Consider the following 20,866-nt stretch of genomic DNA (forward strand, 5'->3'; position numbering starts at 1 on the left):
CAAATATCAATACACTGGCAATATGAAAAGTTGTTGTTTATGTATTAATCTCTCTGTAGAATCAGCGGTTTGGTGAGATATAGTGCCTTGTTTATCTGCTGAAATGATCATCTCCTAAAGAATCAATTCGGAAATAAGCACTAGCCACTGTTATCATTAAAGGGGGACCATTCTTGCCTCTGTGACAAACAGTGCAGCAGCAGCATTATTGCTGGCCTCCTTTATATAGCACACATCCTTCAGCACCTCCTTGTTTTGTAGGCACAGTTAATAAAATAAAAAAGGATGGTTATTTCAGATTGGCCTAATCAATTTTTGCAGTTTAATTGGGAAATGCGGCTGGTAAATAAAAACTGATATTTGAACAGCTGGGTGAAATGTAATTTCCCATCAGCCTAATGTGTTTGCGAGCCATCAACAATTTGTAAACATTAATAACAATAAATTGAGTTAGTCGAGTGCCTTGGAGGAGCTACTGCAGGCGAGATGCGTATTCAGATCACAGGCCCATTCTAAATGATAATTTCACAGCTATTTTCAGCACATTAATAATAATAGCAAATCAAATGGTAATTATCATTAGGCTGTATCGGGATTAGGTGTGACAACAAGCGGTTTTGTCATCTGCACCTGAGTCCTCTGTCGTTTTACACTTGTTTCCTCTTCCATTATGGGGGAGCTAATGCATTTACTGTTTGGCATCCAGACGGATATATTTACTCTGCTCCCACACTTGGCTCCCACATCAAATCAGCGGGTTTGACAGTTTTTTCTGCATGAAAGCTAACACCGATCAGTGACTATCAATACACATTTACTCTCCCAAACACTATGCTCTTGTTTTGACAGTGTGAAACCACCTTTCCAAATGTTTTTGTCGTGTTTGCATTTGGTCATTAAAATTTGATTAACTGCACAACAGCATTGAAAGCTGGAAAAAAAAAAAGGAATGCAAATGACAACATCAAAGACCACCTTCACAGTTGGAACAGCTATTGACATCTAATTAATCTCTCAAGCACACAGGACAAAAACATACATAAAATGAGACATTATTGAGCCAGTAGTGGGACTTTGTGTTTGCTCAGGTCTTGCACTTGAAAACAGCTTTGAAGCTCCAGGGAAATTCCATTTTATGCTGCATTTAGTTGTTTGGTTAATTAGGAATTGAGATACAAAACATATTGAACCCTAAAATGCTTTAATAATGCATTGTTATACAGTCACACAGCATCATGAGCAAATGGCTTGTCAGAATTTGAATTTCCTCTTCGTTCATTTCCAATGTTGCTTCTGAACAGTTGTACGCCATCAGAGTGTTGCTTATTGTTTGCTTTGAAAATTATTTGTGTCAAAAGTTGGCAGCTTAGGGTTAAAATATTAACTCAAAAGTCATTTGTTTGCAGCTCCTATGTATAAATAGTAAGTTAACACAGGGCCAGGAAAAATCTTCCGTCTATCACGCTGAGAAGTCACCCAATTTTCCCTCTGCTGCCAGTTCAGTCGAGTTTGGCAAAAAGCCGCATGCGACCCTCCTTCACCGCCGAAGGAGAGTGACAAGAGCCTTTAATGGACATCTTCAAGAGACCAAGCAGCATGGGAAGCAGCACATTCAATGCCAGCTTCAAAGAATAAATGTGTGGACAGGAACTTATATACTCGTGTGACATTTGTGCGATTGACCGTTGCGTGACCCCTCTTCCACAAATCTCACGACTTATCCATTTCCTGTGGTGACCTTTTCTATAAAAGTCAATTCTTAGAATTTGGTTCCCTGTGCGACTAGATGTACATTCTCTTACTAGAAATGTAATCTTGAGGCTCTCCAGCTATTTCTAATGAGGCAGAACACATGACATAGGACAAAATAATTAGTGCCGTTAGTTGTATTGTAAAAGGAAAGTTGATGATGGTGTTAATAAAGCGTGATGCAATGCTGTTTAAATTTTTGACAACTGATGCCATTACAACACAGGTTTCACAATCGTAGGACCTTGGATGTTTGTTCTCTACACGTCCAGCTAATTATTATTTCTATTCCTCTGGCTTATTCTTCTAGATTCTTCCAACAAAAATTTCAGCACCTAACTTGTCCCACTTTGAGAAAACCTATGCAAATTATATATCAAAATGTGTGCTATGACTTTTGTTCGCGATTCAAAACCATTTTTTACAAAATCCACAAAAATTTGCGTTTAAAGTCCCCATTGAAATGAATAGGAAATTGGTCGGACAACTGCCAAAACAAGCCGCCTTTAGAACCCTGTAGTTCCAGCATATTTTGCAGTAGAACTTTCATTCAAGGTTTAAAGGAGTCACAAGGCTTTAAATGTTATTCCTTTAAATCCAAGTTTTGATTTCTTTTGCAATTTTTATGCAGTTGCACTTTAAGTTTTATGATTTTTTTTTAATCCAGAATTTTTCTTTAGTTTTCAATTTTGGCAAATACATTTCATGAAAAAGGTCAGTTGTCTTCACCTAACAATTTATACTCTCCTTGCATGTATTCATAAAAATGTAGACATTGTTTGTGAACAGTGAATCTCTCTAACCTGTGACCAAATCTGTATAATTCACTGTATGAACTTGAAAATACATCGTTATGTTCAAAACAAGACTGTGCTTCCCGTGGTGAAAGAATTGTTTTGATGCAACAGAGCTGAGACTGTTTTTTCAAGGTTCTAATCTTTCTTCCTGCTCTGGTCACTGCAAGCAACCAGGGACACATTGCTGATTGATATGCTTTCAAAGTAAAAGCTCAAAGATGTTAAAAGGTGCCGAGGGTTAGTTGTTTTTTTTTTTTAAGTACTTATATGAGTGAAACTTTATGTATAATTATAGCAGGACATATTAACCAGCAAAAGCTGTATTGGCACAATTTCTTCAGAAATGTCCAAGTTTCAGTATTGAGTTCTGGATATAGTGCAGCCAGACCGGTATACGTGCAAAGGCTTTCCGACTAACACGTTTCCGTATCCAGATGCAGACTGAATGTTAACACCAGGTGTAAATTGGGTCTTGTCTGGTTTGGCTCCTCCACCTTCCAGGTTCCTTCGCTCGCTGGCTCGCAACATCCCCTTATACTTGACTTTAGCTTGGCTCTACTCGGTGGCCATGATTGTTAAGAGCATTGTCTCTGAGAAGGAGGCGAGGCTTAAGGAGACGGTGATGATCATGGGCCTCAGGAGCGCCATCTATTGGCTGAGCTGGGCGGTGTCCAGCGTGCTACCGCTGGTCGTCAGCGCTTTTCTGCTTACCGTTCTCCTTAAGGTGATTTTAGACTGATTTAGCAGTGATTCAAGGACCACCTGGTGCTACTTTTGGAGAGTTCTGGACATCAGTTTTATGTGACACTAACACAGCTGCACTTTCATGTTGCTCCATTGAACAATATCCTCTGTAAGAATTTTGAACACAATTGCATCCATTACAATAGCAGCTAAAGTGGCACTTTGCAAAAAAGACTCAGAAAAGACGTCACAGTGCATCGTGGGCGAATGGATGGATGCATGAGTAGCTCTCTAAAAGTACAGAAGGGTCCTCTTTCAAACTGGCAGACTAAAAGAGTGACATATTTGAGGACTTTCAGGTTATATAAGTCCACAGGAAAAGTATTAAAAAAATAAAACAAATTCGAAGCACCTTTTACTCTGCCTTGCATGTTAAAAAATTCTGCCTTGATAATCTCATTTTCTGAATCACTTTGTATTCTGTGAGATGTTTTTGACTTCAAATGACTTTTTCTGTCTTTTCTCCTTCATTGACTTCATTCTTTGTGCACAGTACGGCAACGTCCTGCAGTACAGCGACCCCTCGGTGATCTTCGTCTTCCTGCTGGTGTTCTGCCTGGCCACCGTCACTGAGTGCTTCTTCATTAGCGTCTTCTTCTCTAAGGCCAACTTAGCAGCGGCGTGCGGCGGCCTCATCTACTTCGTCCTCTACCTGCCTCACGTCCTCTGCTACGCCTGGAGCGACGTCATGGGTTTCCCGGCCAAGGTCGCCGTGGTGAGTCTGTCCTCGGCTCGTTTTTTGAGAATATCTCCCCCTGCTGTTATCATACATGACTTTAGTTCCTGGTTTATGTTTTTGTGCTGCTGTTGTCGCACCGCTCTCCAGATAATAAGGTGTGAGCCTTCAGAATGAGTTAAGGGGTCCACTGACACTTAAATTACAAAACAAATGCATGTGGGAGTTATGTTAAATATTCATACTGTCACTGTGAATTGGTTTTTTGTTTGTTGTCGCACATTTTTGCAAGAATTTTCTCTAAAACCAGCCAGTGGCAGAAACACAAAAGACTAGACTGACGCACGGTGAGGAAGTTGAGGGGGATTTTCTCCCATCCTCTGAGGGATAAAGATAAATAGTGTAGCATTGCTCAACTTTCAGTGTAGCCTTTCTGCGTGACCTTTATGGCGCCGCTGCTATCATTTGTCCTCAAGCTGCCTTTTGCAGACAAAAGACACAAAATCTAGAATCTTTATTGCACAGGTGCATCTTTGCAGAATTTTAATCGGGTCACAGCAAATTTAGACAACGCAGTATTGGATGTGGGAGCTAAATGAAGTCACATTTCGTAGTTATCAGTTTGAAATAGCTGGCGGTCAATCATATCTTGCTTTCATGTTTTTTTTAATTTTTTTATTTTGCAGAACATAACAGCTGGAATTTTTCAGCTTTGACGGGGTCCTCTAAAATGATGTACAGTAATTCCCTTCAAGAAAACTTGTCACTCAATTCCCTTTGTACCGACTGCACGCTGTGGCGAGGTTTTACATATAAGGCACAGGAAAAACCTTATTTAATCTCCACACAAAGTGCCGTTGCCAGGTCCTCCCCTGGCGCTGTTATTTTTCTCCCCTGCTCCAGCTAGATGGATAGCCCTCTAACCCTCTAATTAGCATGAGCAATGTTCCTCTGACCAAACGGCTATCCAGTTCATCCCTGCTCTTTATCACAGACTCCTTCTCCCTGCTCAGATGAAACTGCAACGTGCCGAGGCGTTCGAATTCTTCCCCCGAACGTTGTATCTGATAATGAAGTCCTTAATCGGAGTAGAATTTCAAAAGATCACCTGAATGCGCGGAGCCGTTTCTGATGAAGGAGAGCTACAGGCAGCGGCATCAGAGGGGTCACTATAAAACAACGAAACCGTACTTTTTTTCCTATTTTGTCAGTCTCTTTCCTCCGGTTTTTAATGAGGTAGAAGGAAGAAGAGAGGCCACGCAGTTCTTTTATGTTCTGGAAAAAAGCAGCAGCGATTTTCAGTTAATCATTCAGTCCTGGAAAAATCTTGAAAAATGGTAATTTTCCCCAAAAATAAATTAAAACTTTCAGGCTTTTTCCTTTTGGTTAAATCAGTGAATTGATCTATGCTTTAACAACATCTGGCAGCTTCTCCAGTAATGGGACTTCTCTTACATTCATTATAATCTAGAATATACTGTACGCCCTCCTCTGGGGCTGCAACTAAAGGTTATTTTTATTATCAATTATAGGGGCGGGAGGTTATTTTTGCATTTACTAGTTCGCAGAATGAAGGGACAATGTGAATGACGTGCGAAAACGATAATGTGTCTCGGAAATTGCACAGCATTTACAAAGTTGACGCCCTCAGATTGCTTGTTTCGTCCAACACACTGCTAATTTGAACATTTTAAAAGCAAAAGAAAGGGGATGTTTTGCTTGAAAAATGACCAAAATATTCACTCAATCATCAAAATACTCAATTTTTCAAAATCCAATGCATTCTGACAATCTCTCTGCAAACAGAAAAACTTCAAATTGCAGCTTTTAAAGGAGACTTTCTTCAGGCAGACATGCCTTTATATCCCCAGTGATTCTTGTCCTTCTAACTGTACTTGCTGAAAATGTCCTGGAAAGAGACTTCTTAGAAAAGAGCATGAACCTTGATTACTGTGCCTCTTTACAATCTTTCCCGACTGCAGACAACTGAATGATGGCTGAATGGTGCAGTTTGTCAGTGTTCAATGGACTAGGTTTTGTTTTGTCTGCCTCCCGGCTCTTGGCCTTTCTCTAAAAAGCCAAAAGGAGTGGCTCCTGTCGTGTTGTCAGGCGTTCATACAGAGGTCAAGGATGGCTGCCCACCAGCCCTGCTGTCAGGCCTCATCTACTGACTGATGGGCAGATGGGCAGTGGAGGACAGAGCTGGAAGTTGCCAGCACTCTTAGCACCTAGAGGTTTTGGCGTCGCTGCAGAGCTTTTTTTTTTTTCTTCTTTTTCAGATCGTCTGCCTGCTAGTGTAACATCGGGCAGGCCGTATCCATGATGATTCGTCTCCAAAGCTTCAACAAACACTTCTGCTGGAGTATAAATGTTGCGAGCAAATGAGGCGTGATAAAACAGCTGGCAGGCAACATGGCAGTGCAGAGTGAGAGGCCGTGCTAGATGATGTCTCGTGGGCAAAGCATCATTTGCAGTTTCCTACTGTATGAAAGCTACAACAAATCTTTGTTTGGAGCGTTTCAGTGCCTGAATTCAAAGGTGACGCAGCACTTAAACCAGAGTGTGATGAACCACAACATTAAAACCACAGACAATTGAAGTGAGTAACAATGCAGTGTTCTACAGGGAAACCTTTGGACCTGGTTAATCTTGTGGCTGTTACTTTGACACGTACCACCCACTGACACATTACTGCAGACCAAACACAGTCCTCCATAGTAACAGCAGCCCCTGACAACACCTACCACACTGCAAAAACCGCTCAGGAGTAGCAACGAAGACCCCAAAGTGTCCCCAAGCTACTTTTATCCTAAACCAATCGAGCATCTGCTGGATGCACTGAAGGATAAGAGGAGATAAGATAAGCTTTTATTAATCCCACAGTGGGGAAAATTACATTGTTTGACCAGCAAAGGGGATAGTATAAAACAAAAAAATACCGAGATATACATAAGTACTGGAAATAAGTACATAAGGACCTCTAAATGTGCAAAATATTCATAATTCCCTGCTATGAATGTTTGAGCCAAAAAGAAGTGTTTTTATTTTTTTACTTTAAAGAAGAGCCATCCACAAGATTTTAAGAAAATTCTTGCAAAATTATGTAAGAACAAACAAAAACCAATTCACAGTGACAGTATGAATATTTAAAATAACTCCAACATGCATTTGTTTTGTAATTTCAGTGTCACTGGACCTCTTAACTCATGCTGAGGGCTCACACCTTATTATCAGGAGAATGGTGCGGCAACAGCAACAAACTTAAGGCTGATATTATTGGCAAGAAGCAGCACAAAGGAAGTCAGAGTTGTGCCTGCTTAGATTTGAGTAGACCAACGGATTGAAAGGATTTGAACAAAGGGGATGTAAACAATAAAGGAAGATGGTTGTAATGTTGTGGCTAGTAGGTGTCAGTGCAACTTTGGTTGAGTTATTGCCAAAATTCCGTAATTAGAGAGTATTGCGTCGCCATTTTCACCAATTTGCTAAAAGCAGGGCACGTTAGCGGAGTGAAGGGAGAATATTTCCACCCTCGTAATATCGCTCAACTCATATTTCACCTTGATTCTCACAAACCGCTCATCTCCTTGCTCCAATAAAAGAGAGAAAAGTTGCATGTGCACTGTATTGACCAGCGTGAATTACACCAAAGCTTTATATATTCAACTTCTTCCTTCCTAGATTACGTTTTTGTTTTAGTACTGGATCCTGATACTGAAAATTGACGTTTTGACTATGTAAAAACATATAACTTCTGTGAAAGCCATGAAATATACCTTGAGGCTGACATTTTGCTGAATGTTTGGGTAAACTATTCTACTCCCATTTGATGTTAGTATGTTAAATAGTTAAGTTAAGGCAGCAGCTGGTTAGCTTTTTGGAAACTGCTTGCCTGGCTCTTTCCAAAGCCAACAAAGCGTGCCTTCAGTCTCTTTTAAAGCTCACTACTTGGCAAGTTATTGCATAGTTTTTATTCCTGTTCAAAAAAAATAGGCTAAGCTGCTTTCCCATGTTGCTGTCTTTTTACAATGCTAAGCTAATTCTAAAATAAACCACTGCTCACTCCAGTTACCTGTTTAGCACAGTAACAACAGTGGTATGAAACTCTCTAGTTCTCGGCGTGAGAGTAAACTGTTCCTTAACTGTGAGTGTTTTTTGACTGTACATGTTTCCTTCTCAGAGTTTACTATCCTGTGTGGCCTTTGGTTACGGCTGCGAAACCTTTGCGAAGTACGAGGAGCAAGGCATCGGCATCCAGTGGCACAACATCAACCAGAGTCCGGAGGAAGGGGAACGCTACACCTTCGTCATCTCCATCGTCATGATGCTGGCCGATGCCGTTATACACTGGCTGCTCACCTGGTACATCGAGAACGTCTTCCCAGGTATTCATTTTGAAGCAGTCTGAATGTTTTTTGTGATGGTACATTTGAGAAAAGATGATTTGGACTTCAGCCTCAGTGACAGTTCCAGACTCATTTAATGCTTTTCTCATGGACTCTAATTAAAAGAGCTGAGGATCTTTGCCAGGCTGTCAGAAGGACTCACACACTGTAAACTACTATGTTCTCTCCTAGCCAAGATTAAAATGTGAGTAATGTCTTGCTTGATTGTTCCCAGGCCAGTATGGAATCCCCAAGCCGTGGTACTTCCCTTTCACTAAATCTTATTGGTGTGGGACGGTACCGGTGACTGACGAAAACCCAGATTTGCTGAAAGACTCCACTGAATATAACGGTAAACTGCTTTTTTCCATCACATTTTCACCTTTGGTGTGTATCTGTAAAGTATCCCAAGCATTTAACATCGTGTTTGTGGACTAGATTGAACTAGATTGAAATGGAAGTTAATTTGTCTCGTCGTGATCAAGTTTCTCTAAGGAAGGAATGAAAAGTAAGTCAGGAACTTGTTTAGAAAAAAAAGATGGATTTTCAGTTAGAAATGTATCAGCAATCAAGCAAAATCAGTTGGGAAATGTCTGCATATCTGCAAAAATCTGTTTTCGTGCATCACATTTTTTGCCTTTGAAAAAGCCTTCCTGTCAGACATTTCCCACATTAATCTTTATAAATGCTTAGCAGCCAAAAAAATGTCATTTACCACAATGTGAAAGTGAGGAAAACAAAAAGAAACAAGAATTTCTAAACCAAGAACAGTCACTTTATTAAACTAATCATAAGATGGGAAGTGTTTTTAAACAGTCTGTGAAGAAAAGCTGCATTTAGTCTTTGCTAAGTATATTATTCATAAAAGCAGATCTTATTCCAGCTTGTACAGAAACATATTTTGCAGCATCAAAAAATAATATTAATGTCTTAATGTGGGGTTTTTTTTGTGTAGTTTCTGGAAGAAAGTGCCGCTTTTTTGTTTACCTGTGGATTACAGCATCATATTTGCATTGTTTTACCTGCTTTTTATTCCTGTGTCTCTGTTTTTATGCTTGCGTTTGTGAAGAATATCTGGAGAAACCGCCGCCTAATATGAAAGCAGGGGTCTCGGTGCGCAATCTCGTCAAGATCTACAAGACCGGAAAGAAGCTGGCTGTGGATGGGTTGAGCGTGGACTTCTTCGAGAGCCAGATCACATCTTTCCTCGGCCACAACGGAGCCGGGAAAACCACCACCATGTGAGCCGCATTATCAGTTTGCCCCATGTTTTGCCACTTGGCTCGGCGTTCGTGTAATTTCGTGGGGGTGCGACTAATCTAAATTGTACACAATGGCGACTGTACCGGAGCCGCATTAATTCAGTGGTCACTGCTTTGAAAGACTAGCATCGTCTGAGAGGACATTTATCACACGGAGTCAGCTGTTGGGGTGATAGTGGGAGTTATTTAATTGCTGTTTTTAAAAATAGCGAGGAAAAAAAAATAAGGTTGGAAGGGGTTTAGGATGACAGGAAATAAATGAAGCCCAGTGGCCCAGAAAGTCTGAGCGACAGAGAGAGCAAGTGATGCAAGACTAAGGGCTGCAGGGAAGACATCGGCTCTGAGCAACTGGAACCAAACAGAACAGCACAGTAAGAGAAAGGACAGAGGAAGGACTCTGTCACACACTGGAGCTGTGTGTTAATGCATTTACTCAGCACACTTTCTGTCTGTCTCACAGATGTACTGTTACAACCGAGTCTCAGTATGAGCTGAGAAAACTTTCTGGGAGTTTTGTGTGTCAATAATCTGCTGTTTCTGCTTCTGCATCTTAAGATCTTTGGTAATTAATGCCTAGAACCTAACACATAATGTCTGTTGACAAGTCCACATCGATTCAGAGTTTATTTATTTGAACTTTTGGAAGCCGTACAAAGTTCTCTAAAATATTGTAGCAGAATTTTGAGAATTTCAAGTGATTTCAGACCTGGTATTTTTTGTATTTTCATTCTCAAAAGCAACATCTTATCTGGGATGTCATTTTAAGACTTTATTTTCTCCAGAAATGTCACTCCAGCCGCCTTAAAACACCAACTAAATTGTCTCTAGCAGATCCAAATGATGGGAAAGCCTTACCAGATCTTTTTTTTAATTTAAATTTTATCGGTCTTTGGAAAAAAAAGTGCATTTTTTTTTCCAACAAATCAGAGTGTTATTGGGGCCCCAGAAACTTCCACTAAGTGTGTATGTACGGATATTTGCATGTTTCCTGCTAAAAATAAGAGTCCTTGGTTGACAGTTCACCAACTTCTGAGTAATCTGACATCAGAAGAATTTGATGGGTGAAAAGAATGACAAGTCAGGGTTGCTATTTTTCGCTGTTTTGTCAAAATGGTGATGTGACTCATTCGTAGGAGCACAAAAAAGGGTGTGTATTTGGGTCTATATGTTGTGAACATGTGTGCAAAGTTGCAAGTCGCTTTCTTGTTTAAATTTAAAGGCATGCGAGTCTTTTTTTGGCTGTACTGAACGTTTCCATACATAAACTTGCAGACAGAGCAGCTGATGATAATTCAACACACATCACCGCAAGAGAAGCAGGCGATCGATGCCACATTAAAAGGAACAAAAGGAAAACGATGCAGGAGTTGAGTCATTCCTCGGTGGATTAGCATTTCATTTATTTGCAGAAAGGAAATTCTCATTTGGCCTGAACCATTGACATCCGTATGAGGACTCTCAGCTGTTGGTCTACCAGTTCTGTACGGATGTGAATCTTGAAACATAAATGATAAAATGTCAAACAAAATCGTATATCTTATATGGCCAGAATAAGTAATGAAGATGCTTTAAAATTACTAAGCACAACAAAACAACAACAAAATTAAGAAATGACGAGCAACATTTTTTGGACGCTTCATAAGGAAAGGGACCGTGGAATATATTGTCACAACTGGAAAAATGAATGGGAAGAGAGGATGAGGCAGACATGGATGAAAATGATAGACGGACTGACATCATGGCTACACATGGAACGGGCAACAGTCACAAATCAGAAAGCGATAGATCGGATTAGATGGAGGGAGATGATCTCCTACGCATCACCGAGTGTCATCAGATGAAGGCCACTTGACCTAAACTTTACCTCCACAAAATTCTCTAGTAAATTCAGCCAGAATATTTGACCGAACTTGATTTTTGTCCCAACGAGCACATTTCTGACAATAGAACTAAATCTCAGACAGCGCAGCAACATGTTTGCTTGAATTCTGCCTGAATTTACTCACATGACGTCTCTTTTGCTCCGAGTCACAACAGCTGACATTTGTGTGCTCCATAAATACATCTAGGAAAAGCTACACGATGGTTATCTGCACTTATTGAGCCGTTTTCCTCTTTTTCCCCTCTCTGTAGGTCCATTCTGACTGGACTTTTCCCTCCGACGTCAGGAACAGCCTTCATCAACGGATACGACATCTGCACCGACATGGACAGGATCAGGAAATATTTGGGAATGTGTCCGCAGCACAACGTCTTGTTCAATGAGTGAGTGAATTTAGCCGATTCACGTCCTCAGCTGCCCATTAGTATAATCATGTTTTGTTTCAGCTACATTATAAAGAAGAAGAAGAAAGAGAGGTGGGGGGGGGTAAAAAAGCATCATTACGCTGCAATTTAATCATATACATAATGAAAGCTCAGTCTTGGCTTGTGTTTCCCATCAACACACCATTATCCCGTCTCTCTTTTTCGTTTTAAAAATGAAATGACCTTTGTTCACTCCATCAGCTAAATTTCTCCTATCATCATTCCCCACCATTATCCTATTTTTTTTTGTTTCACCCTTTACTTCTCTCCCACCACAAACTGATTACCTGAAACCCCGGCACAAGCCTTACATCATAATTACGGCCGAAATTACTTTCATTAATTTTAATTCCAAGCGGTGAAAGCATCTGTATTAGGTAAGGTTAAAATATTCATGCCAAAATAAAGGCGGGCATTGTGACATAATATGTTCTCGTCAAGATAGAATTCAAGACTTTACTTTAGTTCACCAAAGTTTAATTAGAGCGTCACCGGGTGGTCTTGCAAAATGCATTAGCGTGACACTTTTTGGATGTTTGGGCCTGATTAAGTGGCAGGTGGTGCCCTCACGTGTCAGTCAAACAGGAGTCACGGTGTCATTTCCAACCTTTGCAGGCTGACGGTGGAGGAGCACATTTACTTCTACGCCCGGCTGAAAGGACGCAGCCGCGATGAGGTTAAAATGGAGATGGACCAGATGATTGAGGACGTCGGTTTGCCGCACAAGCGCAAGGATCTCGCTAAGAACCTGTCAGGTGCGTTGACGTATTTGGTCTGATTGACATCACGCCGAGATGTAAATTTTATTCCTCAATTCCCCCTGCGCAGGCATATCATGCGTCGATTATCCTTTTCTTCCCTCTGCAGTGCACGAGGCGGTTTCACATTAGCTCTACCTGAGTGTCACAGGTTGTAATTCATTGTCTGGTGGGGGGGCAACAAGCAACTCCTACTTGATAAATCGTCCCCAGTCACGGATTGCTTGTGAGCAAAATCACTGAGATATGACTTTCAAGGTTGATCTATGCTGACATTTCCACTACATTAGCACTACATCGGATGCATTTTGAAGAGCTCGCTAAGAGAGCGACGGCTGGAATTATGCTGGGCAGGACGATCTGCTCCCCTGCAATCAATCACTTTGTGCCATGCAAAAGACAATAAAACATGGAAAGGTACATCTCGACATATTTATTCCATAATCGCGCCCCAATAGTCTGTCCATTTTACTCCTGACACCTAATGTTGACGGATGGTTGTGGAGCATTTTGCCCAAGACAAAGATATCAGCTGCAGTTTGATATTACATAATCCTGCTCTGTCTTTCAGGTGGGATGCAGAGGAAGCTGTCCGTGGCCATAGCGTTTGTTGGCGGCTCCAAAATCGTCATCTTAGATGAACCTACAGCAGGAGTGGATCCCTACGCCCGCAGGGGGATCTGGGAACTGTTGTTAAAGTACAAACAAGGTATGGGATCAGTGGTAAGAACCAAGGCTCCACTCAAGGCTTTGAAGCCATTTGTCGAATTGACTGGAAAACTCAGAGCGCATGTTTGATCTCTTTTGGAAACTTTTCCAAAACTGAGCCACGGCTGAAGGTAAACTTTTAACTGACAGACGAGTCCAATAGGAGACCGGTGAGGTAATGAACCGGTCAGACTCGACTCTCGTGCTAGAGAGAATCTGTGAATTGTGTTTAAGCAGATTGAAACGGAAGTGAAGACAAGTAAATCCAAGAAGCTTTAATTGACGCCGGTATTTAACAGAGTCCCTAATTGTCTGCCAAATCAGTCGGCTTGTCACGCTCTGTCTTTATATACTTTGTAGCTGTAAGCAGGACATGGACATTATAATAACACAGTCTCTCAACACATGTCTAAATGTTTAATGTGCATTGAGTGACATCCCGCCCTCACTGTGTCATTAGCTTCTCTCTTTCTCTAATCAAGTCCTTTCACTCCAATTGGGAGCCGGAGATAACTCCGTTATAATGACAACCCCCACATTCTGGCTGCCTGAATGACTCATGTTTTGTGCCTCTCTGCTCTTATTTGCACCACAGTGTTGCTAAGGTTTGTCATTAAGCAGGAAAAAAAAAGAAAGCTGCAGGCAGTCTGTTTGTGTGAAAAAGCTGAGGGCTGAAATTGGACTTAATACTCTGGTTCTTCATAGCTAATTAAGTGTGCAGGTTTTCCAGGCAGACAGGTTGACCACGTCGCCCCAAGTGGGTGTTGTTTTGATTAGATTCAGTGGGGGCTTATTTGGTTGGTTGCAGTTCAAACTCTGCCTTAAAACACAGCGTACATGCTTTTGTTTCGCTGAAATCTAACCCTCAGTGCATATTTACGGTGAATGTGCCTGATGTATTTTGTAATAAGTGGAGAATGTTCATCAGAATGCTGAAACGTTGACATGTTGGGGTGAAAATGTTGCTTTTTAATACCTCCTTTGCCATATTTCATTAGAAAACTACCTTGGAAGGTGAAGATTTACTGTAAAAATTAGCAAATTATGCATTTTTAATTATTATCCATTACTGGAAGTTGATGAAATTACCCCTCTCATTATGTTATAAAATGAGCCTTGAGGATAATATAATGGATTTAATACTTTGTGCTCGATTCCCTCAGCCTTGTGTGTTTATGCTGCGCTTTGCATCATTTTGATTTATTGATTGCAACTGATAAGCCTTTTCTGGGGCCCTGAAAAGCTTCAGTTCTCTTCTTTCATGTTTCCTTCAATAGCGCTTTATTACCACATAAATATTAATGTTTCTTTACCCAGACGCACATGATAGACAGCCGAACAAATACACAGCGGATGAAAACTGTTATATCCAAGGATTCCTGCTCCTCTTCTTGCTGAATTTCTCATTTTAACATCTTGTGTCAGCATGTAGCCACCGCTGGAAATTAAAACCTGAACGCCCTTCAAGTTCAGGATTCAATTAGTTGTTGCAGTTGATTGAAATTATCCCGTGCCTTTCTAATGTTAATGCCATAAACAGTATATGATCATAGTAATATGTAATAGTGTATCTTAAATCCCACTGACAACACTATTACTGCGTTTAGGCAAAGATTAAATCTGTCATTTGACGGCAGGTGATGTATTTAAAATCAAAAATCAAAACAGGAAATAAGCAGAATAATCGACTCTCTTACTTTGAAAGCAAATTTACAGACAAAATTCAAGGTGGATGTTTCCAGTGGTCTCATTTGTTGTTGATGCTGAATGCAGTGGCAGCTTTATTTGTGTGTGTGTGTGTGTGTGTGTGTGTGTGTGCGCACTATACATTAAGTATTTTTTTCTCCCCAGGAATACAAATTAATGTAGGGTTGAGGCTAATGTTGCAACACAGATGGCATAAAACTGCGTCACTGTTTCTTTTTCAGGCGTTGTTTTCATGGCACAGGAACCAAACACTGAAGATTTTTTTTGTGTTACAAATACACATTTTCACTTTCAGCCTATTTAACCTCCAGCAGACTCTTCGCAGTAATCACACCGTCTGACTTTCAATTGTGCCGATAAACAGACTGGTTTCATTTTAAACCATTCTGTTCGGCTCTCACAGTGAACACAGGGACATCTGGTTATTACAACTCAGTGGACAGGCTGTAAATGTTAATGTAAAAGTTTATTGATCCGAATTGATCGCCACAAACAACAGTTAATACAGTTTTGCCCAATAATTCATCTTCTAGCCGACGCTCATAATATCTGTCTGAGCTTTCTCCACCACTCTAAAATCCATTTCTATCAACTTGATTTAGAGGGAAGGAAGCTAAATAACAGAACCCAGATTTCCAGCCTCACTTTGCTGTACGCAGTACTAGCAATTTACCCGAACACACCCAACTCCATTTGATATATCACTTTGTGCTGTAATGCACCACAACACACTATAAATCAGAATACCTTTGTGGGCCATCTGCAGTCCAAACACATTTATTTTTCTCCCAACTCACAGATGATGCAGTGCTTTTTGATTTATTTTTTTTCCCCCACTTGTAAACCACACCAAATCCCCAGGAAAATCATCTGTAAGTTTGAGCATCCCATACAAAATGAGCTGGCGCTGTTGAAAATAAACCTCCAGCAATCTCCCCCGCCCTCCCCCTTCATAAGCATAGCTTTCCCCCCCCCATATGCTAAATTGACTGGGTTGTGGGCATTCATTCAACTTGGGCATTTTGTTGGAGTTTGTATAGAGAGAGCTCCAGACTTGCTTGGCATAGCATAAGGCAGCAATACTTAACTGAGAAGGGATGGATTTAGCAGCTCAGCTGGTGGCAGGGCACAAAAAGTGTGAGTGTGTACTTTCAGGGAAGGGGAGGAAAGCGGAAATAGTTGGGCAAGCAAAATGAGTACATTGGAGTGCAGTTAATGACCTCTGAGTGTGTCCTTGTCTGGGGGATAATGTGACCTGCCAGGATACAGATTTTCCTAGCACAGTGTAAAAATGGCCAGCACAGCACCCGACCTTTGGCAATAAACACCTGCAAATTTGGTGAAGAAAGGGTGAAAACTCCAAATGTATGAGCAAAATGTTGTGTTATCTAATAGACAGCGATGTTCCGATTAGATTATTTTGCATCTAAGGTGACAGGAGATATTTAATATTTAACAAGTGCTGATGCCAACTTTTAATTCGATACCATGTTCCTACATAATACATGCTTTAAAGTTAGTAAAATCAATTGAATATATGTTTGACTACTGAATAGCTCCACATTGTATTAAGAAGAAGGTACATTTCTGCATCCAAGATGTTATGCAATTGGTCACAAACCTCATCTTAAAGTTTCAGTAGGACATTTCCTGAAATGTAATGTGGAGAGAGTAAGGTGTACTGACACTCCCCGAGCTCCAAAAGAAAATAAAAAGCTGCATTGTTAATATCAAGTGAAAACAACTTCGGTGTTGCCTCAAAATAGTGGAAATGCTTTGGCGGAACATTTGCCTGCAGAGAGGCTAGCACTGTCATTAAAGTGAATCAGCCACCAAACAAAACTAGCAACGCTGCCTCACTGCATCATCCAAAAATTCTGTACAACTTAAAATTTTTAGTTTAATTTGTAGGTTGCTAGCCCAGACGCTGTTGTAGTTTCCTGTGGCAACTACTAGTGGATATTGAAAATGATAGCATGAAGATGGTGGAATCTAAGGAGAAAACCAACTGAAATAAGTGCAAAATGGCAGATTCATACCTGTACTCTGAGCATTGTAAGGGTTTAGTTAACAATGGGCACCAGGAAAAGACTTATGCGAGGCTTAATGACCTCCAGACAGAGCACATGTTTCTAAAACAAGTTGGGACCAGCTAGGACATTTGCAGTCCACTGGAAAACTGTAGGTACTTCAAGAAAAATCGGAAGGTAAAACAATTAGCGTCCCTTTTCTGACCACAATGAATGTATTTGCCAAGTCACATAGCAATCAGTTCTGTAGTTGTGGAAATATTTGAGCCTGGAATTATTTTTTCTCTCTTTCCGCCCATATGACCACACCATTAGCATGGCTAATCGCCCATCAATAATTACTTTTTAATGACTCTTTTAGCCTTTATAATTGAAAAAACAATAATAAACTCTACATGGCACAGTCTTTTCAAAGAAACTGTCTTCTAAGTAAATTTCTTTCATATTAATATAGGCATCAGGTTAAATGTTTTCTCCCTTAAAACATTACAAGATCAAAAGTTATCCAGTTACTCTGTGATTCTGCTTTCATGTCGACTGCAGAGACATGACCACGCTGTGACTTCATTACAGATCGAGCCTCTTTTTTCCCCCTGATTTCTGGGGTATGTGATAATTAATACGTGTTATCTGATACAGCATGATATGAAAGGATTAGAACACCTGTGAATAACCTCACAATGCATGCTGTAGTTGTCATTGCAATTGTGTTCAGTTTGAAGCCTCTCGAATCAAAGGACTCGCGGAACAAAAGCAAGAGCTGGAATGAAAAACGTGGTCTCATAGAAACGCTGGAAAGTAGGCTTAGGGTGGCCTTTATCATCATTTTAATTTTGTCCCAGATTCACACCCACGCTCTCTACTGGAGTTTGCTTTGTTGCCATGCGGATAAGCAGGAGTAAAAAACACAGCGGAGTCGGCACTAAGGAGATAAGTGACTACCATGCAGAGACAGATTGTGATATTGGCTTGATTTGAACAGTTTTGATCTGTGGCGTCTTTTCTAGTGTGGCTTCCTTTTAATAACGGCAGTTGTTAAAACAAACAACGCACGCAGATACAAAGATGCTTTAGAAACGCTGTTTTTTTTTCAACATATTTGCAATTCAGTGTCTTAGTCTTCACATCAGTCGCTTACACACAAACATACCCGCAACTTTACACACTCATTTTGCTCATTCAGGTAGCATCAACTCAATCTCGTTCTTCCTCAGGTCGAACCATTATTCTGTCCACGCACCACATGGACGAAGCCGACATCTTGGGCGATCGAATTGCCATCATCTCCCACGGAAAGATGCGATGCTGTGGCTCCTCGCTCTTCCTGAAGAAATGTTTCGGCAGCGGCTACTACCTCACTCTGGTCAGAGATGGAACTGAAAAGATGGCAGCCCAGCGTAGCGGCATGATTCAGGCCAAAAAGGGGCGACGGGTAAGCTAATGCGGTTGCTTGCTACTGGTTAGCTTTTGAACCCTTAACATCTTCAGCATTTGTGCTCTTTTTAGCAACGGGCTGATTCATAGCTGCTTCTTGTCGCATCAAATCTTGGTTTGTTTTCACATTAGACACAAATTGACTTACTTTTCTACACTTTCACCAATGATATGAGATCTCGGGTTGCACGTCATTTCTTATACTTACTATTCTTCTATTCTATTCTAGTCTATGGCAACCCCTAGAACGCTATGATAAACAGTTTTGAAATGGTCGAATTTCCCAATTCTTCTCACCAAGTTTCATGATGACCACTCTCGCACCACCAATGTACATAGTCTTCAGTGAGGTACCATTGGATTTCTTGCATCAAGCTGTCAAAGCACTTTATAACATCTTTTTCTGCCATCTTGTTTTTTCTACCATTTTGGTCTTTCAAATAAGTTGAAGTCAACACATTTTTCTCAGGCCACGCATTTTTCCCAATCCTCACTAAAATGGTCATAAATCTCTTTCAGTACAAGACTCACAAAAGCTATTGAATAGACTTTCAGAAGCAAAGTGTTTATCCATCACAGCCAATCAAAATTTTGAAGAAGCAAAAAAAAAAAATACAAAATTTGACCCCGAGAAGGTGCTGTGACAAATGAGAAATGCATTTTGCCAAATTACTGATGAATTGCCAAACCAATAATTCATATGCCAGGTACAACTAAAGGAGGTCCAAAGGTTGAGATGTGTCAAGTTGCTATGGAAACCAAATTAATGCCATCGCCATATTGGATTTAATCGAAAGGTCTAAAAAAATTTCTCAGGCTACAAATTTTGAGCAATCTTCACCAAAACGGTCACAGCTAATCTTCAGACAAACCTTTACAGAAGTTAGCAACTGGATTTTTTGGGTGGGGGGTCATTTTACCACTCGGGAGCACTGTGATAATTCAAAAAAATACATTTTGCGTGTTTACCTCAAACTAAAAATTCTTATAGCAGGTAATTATGAGGCTTTTCTTGTTTTTTAAAAACTCCTTAGATTACTTCAAGACTGTCTTTTAATATGGGATCTTACTGAACAGACTCAAATGATGTTTTTACTGAGGCTGAAAAATCTACTTGGAGCATCCTGGGATAACCTGCAGATCAATCAAAAGCTGCACTCATTTCTGTCCTGAGGGCATTCAAGTTTCCAATTTCATCTTCTTTTATTTGTAGTTCCTTTATCAGTTGATTCATTTGTTTTTAAAACTTAAAGTGCTCTAATTATTATTTTTATTCTTTCATTCACTTTGACTTTTAATATTTTATTGTTACCCAAGTTTCTTATCTATGCGCCAACATCTTTTATTCTCTTCCTTTGCTACATTTTAAATGAGCCTTGCAGACCTCAATCTTCAAAGAATTTATATAACTCTTGAATAAAAATCTGATAGACGTCAACTTGTCTGAAATTTTGACCCGAATTGTTACGGATAATTGTCAGACAAACTCACGTAAAAGTTCAGAGGGATTTTAGATTTTGGAAAGCATTTGTGCCTGACAGCCAATCATAATGGACCAGTTGGGATGTGAGATCATTTTTTAGCAACTATTTCACACCGAAGTCTTTCAAGGTTCATATAAACAACCCAAAAATTTATGTTTTCATGCCTTTGTGGTGATGCAAAAAGCTGCAAAAAGCAAGTTTTGCCACAGAATGTTTGATATATTTTTCTTTTTCAAAGTGATTCTTGTTTCAGGTGAGACGTTCGGAGAGTCCATTGATGAGAAATAACAATGAACATGGCTACAGTGTTGTTTTTCTGTTTTTTTATGTCAAACAAAAATTAAGTATAGCAAACTGCTCATCTTACTCGTGTGTCACTTCCACTTAATCTTTGGTCAGGTGATGTACAACCTGCTATCAGTGTTTACAGCCATGCTTTTACCATGATCTGACTGTGTTGCTATGGCGACTGTGCCCGGCAATCATCTTGCATCGCTGTTTTACATATATTAGTTGGTCAAACTCCAACATTTGAGACATTTCACTCATTCTTCCACATGAAAAGAGTTTACAAACAATGATAAAATGGTAATGTCTGTCACCAAATTGCCAAAAAAAAAAGAAAAAAGATTTTTGGTGTGTGAAGGATGTTTCGGCTTCTCATGTGGCAGTCGACAGATAAATGTATGGTCTCATTATCTTCAGATGAACACAAATTTGCTGAGTGGGACCCGGCCTGACCACACAATTACCCTTCCCTTCTCCGTCCCTATTAAAAGAGCTTCATATAAACCTGCTGTAATTGGAAGGGGGGCCTCTCTTTTC

The 20,866-nt window shown here is 40.3% G+C and overlaps 1 protein-coding gene across 1 annotated transcript in view; it reads left to right on the plus strand.

Moving 5' to 3' along the window:
- The window catches only part of LOC110956887 (phospholipid-transporting ATPase ABCA1-like), a 218,153-nt gene that overhangs the window by 59,461 nt on the left and 137,826 nt on the right, over positions 1-20,866 (plus strand). The window contains exons 16-23 of the mRNA XM_022202644.2: positions 3,784-4,005; positions 8,147-8,351; positions 8,587-8,703; positions 9,421-9,592; positions 11,747-11,878; positions 12,536-12,675; positions 13,250-13,387; positions 18,338-18,555. Of these exons, the coding sequence (XP_022058336.2) occupies positions 3,784-4,005; positions 8,147-8,351; positions 8,587-8,703; positions 9,421-9,592; positions 11,747-11,878; positions 12,536-12,675; positions 13,250-13,387; positions 18,338-18,555 (1,344 nt within the window). The remainder of the gene's footprint in view (positions 1-3,783; positions 4,006-8,146; positions 8,352-8,586; positions 8,704-9,420; positions 9,593-11,746; positions 11,879-12,535; positions 12,676-13,249; positions 13,388-18,337; positions 18,556-20,866) is intronic.

Source organism: Acanthochromis polyacanthus, chromosome 23 (genome assembly GCF_021347895.1).
Source record: "Acanthochromis polyacanthus isolate Apoly-LR-REF ecotype Palm Island chromosome 23, KAUST_Apoly_ChrSc, whole genome shotgun sequence".
Lineage (NCBI taxonomy): Eukaryota > Metazoa > Chordata > Actinopteri > Pomacentridae > Acanthochromis > Acanthochromis polyacanthus.